Source organism: Gracilinanus agilis, chromosome 5 (genome assembly GCF_016433145.1).
Source record: "Gracilinanus agilis isolate LMUSP501 chromosome 5, AgileGrace, whole genome shotgun sequence".
Classification (NCBI taxonomy): domain Eukaryota; kingdom Metazoa; phylum Chordata; class Mammalia; order Didelphimorphia; family Didelphidae; genus Gracilinanus; species Gracilinanus agilis.
In genome coordinates, this window is record NC_058134.1 from 4122183 (window position 1) to 4128457 (window position 6275).

At 58.2% G+C, this 6275-nt stretch overlaps 1 protein-coding gene across 3 annotated transcripts in view; it reads left to right on the forward strand.

Annotated features, from left to right (window-relative positions):
* The first annotated feature begins 229 nt into the window (after nucleotides 1-229).
* Nucleotides 230-6275, forward strand: part of PHF14 (PHD finger protein 14) — a 122460-nt gene continuing 116414 nt past the window's right edge. For all 3 annotated transcript variants that reach the window (XM_044679450.1, XM_044679449.1, XM_044679448.1), the window contains exons 1-3: nucleotides 230-277; nucleotides 388-498; nucleotides 5186-5841. In XM_044679450.1, coding sequence (XP_044535385.1) covers nucleotide 277; nucleotides 388-498; nucleotides 5186-5841 — 768 coding nt within the window. In that variant the 5' untranslated portion in view covers nucleotides 230-276. The remainder of the gene's footprint in view (nucleotides 278-387; nucleotides 499-5185; nucleotides 5842-6275) is intronic.

Genomic DNA, 6275 nt, shown 5'->3' on the forward strand with positions numbered 1-6275 from the left:
CTCAGTTCTCTTCCTGGGCCCCGTGAGCTGAATCCGGTCGAGTGGTCCTTCGTGTGCGGAGGCGTCGGCGCGGGCCCGTGCCCTCGTGCGGGCTTCCTCCCGGGCGCGGAGACGGGCGCGCGCTGCGGCGGGCGGGGGCGCGGCGCGGGGCGGCCCGGAGTGGGCCGCGCGTGGGGTCGGCCAGGCCGCCAGGGCCGGGCCTCCGCCGCCTCCTCCGCGGCCGCCGCCGCCCCACTGCGCGCCCCCCGGCCCTGCGCCGCCGACGCTACCGGCCCTAGTGAGTGCGGGGGGTGGGAGGGCGCGTGGGACGCGGGGGAGGGAGTCTTGGGGGCGTGGGCGTCGCGCTCTCCTCCCCCGTGACACCCGCTCTGTCTCTCCTCCTCTCAGTGGATCGCAGCTCCAAGCGGAGGCCCGTGAAGCCCCTGGCCGCGTCCCTGCTCGAAGCGCTCGACTATGACAGCTCCGACGACAGCGACTTTAAAGTGGGCGACGCTTCCGGTAAGGTTCTCTTCCCCCTCCTCGCCGGGAGCCCTCGGGTTAGGGCGGGAGGCGTCACGAATTTAGGGTTAGACCCCAGGACCCTCTCCTTGGCCTGGACCGCTGGTTAGCAGCCAGAGGTGGGGAGTGGCTCAGGGACAGAGAGACAGCCCCAGACAGGGGAGGGCCCGACACTGCCTAGAGTTGGGTGACCCTGGGAAAGTGACTACCCCACTGCCCGGCTCTCCTCGCCCCCCTGCCTAGGGCTGAGAAGCTGGCGTGATTGGGGATGGAGGGGACGGCCTATGGGATGGGGGAGTTAAAAGTCCCAGAGGCCCTGGCCAGGCTGTGTGCCTGGGGGGTGGGGAGGGGGGACTGACCACTGAGGGGCCCAGGTGCTCCCTGCTAGTACTAAAGGGACCTAACTGCGGGGTTCCGGTGGGATACCAGCACACATGTGGGGGTAGAAGGGCACAGATGCTCTTACAGACCTACGCAGAAACATATAGATACCATTGTAGACACGGAACACACAGAGAAATGGACAGATACCGTTTCACATGTAGTTATAGACATACATACTGCTACAGACATGTAGAAATGGACACACAGATACCGTTACACATGTAGGCACGTGTGCATATACAGTTTTGCCAGCTCTCATTGAGTCTTTCTGAAGTGGGTGATGTTGCTGATGCCACCCTGGCCTGGCCTTCCCAGCTGGCCCTCTCACTGCCCACAGTCTCCTGGCCTGACAGGAGCCCCTTTCCCAGGGTCACCCACACCTTGCCCACAAGCAGCTTGCTGTCTAGACAGAAAGAGGAGCTAGAGCCCCCAGACAGGGCCGTGGAGGATTGAGGAGCGCAGCAGGCCAGGGCCCTCACCTCGCCTTTCCACTGTGTTCTGCTCTCTCTGGTCTCCGGCTTGGGGAAAGAAAGTCTGGGAGGGCCTGATTGGCCAGACTGGATGGGCAGAGAAGGGGCCGGGCTTTCTGGCTGAGGATGAGCTGGAGATAGAGGGCAGGAGGGGGCTTGTGTCAGAGGCTTGGAGGGGAGGCATTGAGGGCCACCTCCTTGGGCTGCATCTGGCCTGCATGTAGGGGAGAGATGGTCAGGCTGAGGGGTGACTCCCAGTCTGAGTCGCTCATCCTGCATCTCCTCGGGGTTGACATTATGGGGTTCTAAGCGAGACCTGACCCCGGCTCTTGGAGGGCACCATCTCTGCTGCAGCTCCTTCCAAGTCAGAGAGAGGTTCATCAGCACCAGGATTTTTCCCAGAAGCCTTCTTCTGGCAGGGATCCTCTGGGGGGAGCAGCCCAGAGTGCGGACACCGGGGCAGGCCTGATGTGGGGGCGAGGGAGGACTTGGCAGGGGCTTCCAGAGGTCCAGGGTGGGTGGCTACACGCTGAAGGTTGGGGGTGTATCTGGGCCATTGAGGCCCACTCCATGCCTCCTCAAGAAATGTGAGGACTGTATTTGACTCAGGGGAAGATGTTCCTTTGGGCCAGAGTTAAGGAGTGACTTGAATGCCATTGATTGATGGTCCTGCTGGCTGATTTAGTTTGTGTTGGGATTTCTTGGGGATCTGAGCTGGAGCTCAGGGTCTGCAGTTAGGAAGACTTCAGGAACTTTCTCTGGCCTCAGACACTTACTCTAGCTGTGTGACTGCCTGCCACTGTTTTCTCATCTCTAAAATGGGGATAATCACAGCCTCCATCTCCTGGGTTATTGAGAGGACAGAGGGAAAGCATTTGGCAAAGAGCTCTTGTTATATAAAATACCGGCTCCCACATACTTATGCACGTGCTCCTGTGTACTTCTACATGTATGTTGGCCGTCACTGGCATTGTTGTCCAGCATGTCGTAGGAGCGCTCGGGGCTTGTTTTCTGACTCCTGAACTACGCTTTTTTCATTCTAGAAGTAGCTGTTCAGGGGAAAGTCCCGTGACTAAGAAAATAAGAGTTCTTGTTTCAGTGAAACGAAGGCCTGGCATTGTGGCTTCAAAGGCGTTTTCTCTTCAGTGCGTCCTTTTTTGCTTCTTTCCCCTTCTTTGTTCCAGACTCGTCTTCCTTTCTTGACTAGAGAAGCTGGAGTCCCTTCTCTGAGGGGATGCGTTGTCCGTTTGAGCCAGGCCTCTTTTGGGCCACGAGAGGCAGAGGGGTCACTGCCCCCCAATCCTCTAAAATGGCCCTGATGGCCCTCGCTCAGTCTCTGACTTCTAGTGATTGGCAGGTTTTTTTTGTTCTCTTAGAAAGCATATGTTTACCCCACGTGGCTCCTCACGTCTTAGGACTCGCTGGCCATACGTGGTGACAGGCTCATAGCCTTACAGGACTGACCCTGCCCTGAAGGGGGAAAGCCGAGCTCAGCCATGTGCCTCGTGAGTTGCTCTATTTTGGACAAAAATAATTTCTTCTTTCTTGGTAGTAGAGTCGATTGTTGGGAGAAGGAGATGGTGGAGGGACTGCCATGGCCTGGATTTGTAGGGAAGCTCCACGTGCTCCTGGGAGAGTCGTTAGCACGGAAAGTTTGCCCTGGTCAGAGCCACTTTCTGAATTTCCTCCCTCCCACCTGATTAGAGGCCCCGCTAGATAAGGAATCGTTTAGAAATGATGGAATATTAGCAGGACAGATCAGATCTGGAACCGCTGCAGCGTCTCCCTGCTACCCCACAGAGGCAACTGGAGGCAGACCAGCTCCTCAGACGGCCTGCGTCCTGCTCATAGAATTTACCTTTTTGAGGAACGATAAGACTGCGGAGGAAACCGGAGAGCAGGAGAGCCGCCTTTCCCAGCCTTCCCCTTCCTCGGGTGGTCAGAGGCCAGTTCCAGCCCTTGTGTGAGCTTTTCAGTCAAAATGGCCAGAGTGGAACATTGATAAGGTGGGGGATTGTCCAGCAGCTGGACTTAGGGATAATCGGGACAGGCTCCTTTTATAGCAGTTTGGAGGCCCGGCCTGGGAGCACTCGAGGATCCATTCATAAGGGAGATCATGGTGGCTTTTTCCTCTTTTGGGATTATGGTGATTGTCCACAGGGCTCACTTGCCCACCCTTGGAGATGTGAAGCCCAGGCGATGGACGCCCCAGGACGGTGCTGTTTAGGGGGCCGAGGCTCTGTTTTGTCTTGGCTTTGAGCCCCGCAGTGGCCCCTGGCATTTCTTCCAGCCCCTCTTTGATCCCACATTCTGTTAGGAAGATTCTGTTTCACTTTTAATGTAGCACAGTCCTTTTCCCTCTTGCTTCCAGCTAGTGTCTGGAGGTTACGGTTGGGCAAAGAGTTTGGAGGAAATAAAACACATTAGTGGGCCATAGCAGCCCCCTCCTTCCCCCCCAGAGTCCTTGGGGTTCTGTTGAGGAAGCCTCTTGGGACTTGTGGGCTGAGGAATCTACCCTTGTGTGTAGGGGTAGGAAATGCAGCAGTCTCCCCCCCACATCATTTAGTGCCTGTTTTGCCAGAGCCAAAGGGGCCAAAGGTTTGGGTCTCTTCTTTCTCTCTGTCTGTCTGTCTATCTGTCTGTCTGTATCTCTCTCTTTCTCTGTCTCTCCCTCTGTTTCTCCTTTCTATCTTTTGCTCTGTCTCCCTCTCACTATCTCTCTCTCTCACTGTCTCTCACTGTCTCTGTCTCTGTTTCCCCCACCCCCTTTCACCCTGGTCCAGGAAGGCCTGGAGAGCGTGGCGTTGGGTGTCTTTTTTCTTTTTTATAGATGAGGGAGCTGAAGCCTTTAGTGCCTTTCTGGAGCTTATACAGGAAGGTGGAGGCTGAGCCTGGTCTACAGCCCAGGCTTCTGACTCCTCACTTCCAGGCCAGGCTTTGTAGGGGATCTCAAGGCTTCGTGTCCATAGCTGGAGGCCTGAAGGGCCTGGGTAGGGAATGGCACAGATGGTTAGGAAGAGTCGGAAGCCCAGAGTGCTCTCCACCCTGCAGGGAAGGTGACAAGGCCATTTGCCAGTCTGTGGCCCCCCCTTCTTAGGCCTCAGCGTGCCGAGAGGCAACCTTGGCTCCCATAGTCTGGGGGGGGGGGTGATAGCTGGAGCTGGGGACGAGGGGCCTCCCTCAGCTCCAGGAGATGAGGCTCAGTACAAGGTTGGCCCCTGGGGATCTGGTGTGTGGCCGGAGATGGCCTGTGCATCGTGTGGGGAGTGCTCCCCCTGAGGAATACCTACCGGCTCCTGTCCAGGCCGCCCTCCTGCTCAGTAGCCCCCAAAGGACACGGACAGCAGCGTTGGGGGTCGAGTCATTTGGAGCCTTTGCCAGGGCCCAGCGGGGCTCCCCGTGTGACCTTCTTGGCTGCCCAGGACATTTGGTGTCCAGGAGGCTGAGGCCTGGGAGAAGCAGAAGGAAAGGGGGGCCATTCCTTCCCCTCTGCCTCTGGTCTGTGTGGCTCTCGTTCAGCAGAAAGGCGGAGGATGCGAGACTCAGAGTCTGTCTGTGGGCGTGCCGAATTGGGGGGGATCCGAGGGTCCCTCCCAGGCAGGGGAACAGCACGGTGTGGCCCCCGGCCCTTCTCTGCAGGGCGCCGTCTCCAGTGGATCCAAGGCTTCATCTCTTGGAGGGTCCAGCCAGGCGGGGGGGTATTGGTCATTCTTGTAATGTGTCTCATTTTGCAAGTTACTCACACATTTTGGTGGCTTCATCTGTGTCAGCGTTGTGTGTGTGTGTGTGTATGTATCTACATATGTGTGGTTTTTCTCTCATCTTTTCAACAGATTCTGAAGGGAGTGGGAATGGAAGCGAAGACCCTTCGAAGGACAGTGGAGAAGGGTCCTGCAGTGACTCCGAAGAGAATGTCTTGGAGGAAGATCTCGCCGAAGAAGCCAAGGCCGAGGCGGAACTGCTGAAGAGTGCCGGGGAGGGAGACGTCCTCGGGGCCGAGAAGGCCCTGGGGAAGACGGAGAAGAAGGAGGAGGAGAGCGCAGAGAAGCCCAAAAAGAGGAAGGACAAGGACAAGGCCGAGGGGACCGCCCCTGCCCCTGCACCCCCCGAGGAGCAGGCCAGCGAGCCCAAGAAGTGGAACCTCCGCCGGAACCGGCCCCTCCTTGACTTCGTGTCCATGGAGGAGCTGAACGACATGGATGACTACGACAGCGAGGATGACAACGACTGGCGGCCAACGGCCGCGCGGAGGAAAGGCAAGGCCGCCTCGCAGAGGGACGGCAGCGACGGTGACAATGAGGACGACGAAGATGACGGCAGTGGCAGCGACGAGGATGACAATGATGAAGGCAACGACGAAGGTCACAGCAGCCCCGCCAGCGAAGGGCCGGGCAAGAAGAGGAAGAGTCAGGTCCTGAGCAGGACCAGCGCCGACGATGAGGAACTGACCAATGATAGCCTGACCCTTTCCCAGAGCAAGAGCAATGAGGTAGAGCACCCCGATTTCTGTGGTACCTCTGTCAGGGCGGGGGGCTGAGGGCAGCGAGAGGCTTCCCTGAACAGCCTTGTGAGCCCCAGTGTGCCATGCTCAGAAGGCCAGGGCCTGGCCTGGGCACTGCCAGGAGCTCTGCCAGATTGGCTGCCCCAGGCCGCCCTGCCTCAGACCCTCCAGTGATTTAGCCCCCACCTCCCTGGGGTCCTGATGACCACACGAAGTTGTGCCTGGCACAAAGGATGCACTTAAGAATGCCTCCCTCCTTCCCTCCCTCCTTTGTTCCTTCCCTCTTTCCCTCCCTCCCTCCTTCCTTCCTTCCTCCCTCTCTTCTTTCCCTCCCTCCTTCCTTCCCTCCCTCCTTCCTTCCTTCCTCCCTTCCCCTTCCTTCCCTTCCTCCCTTCTTCCCTCCCTCCTTCCTTCGTCCCTTC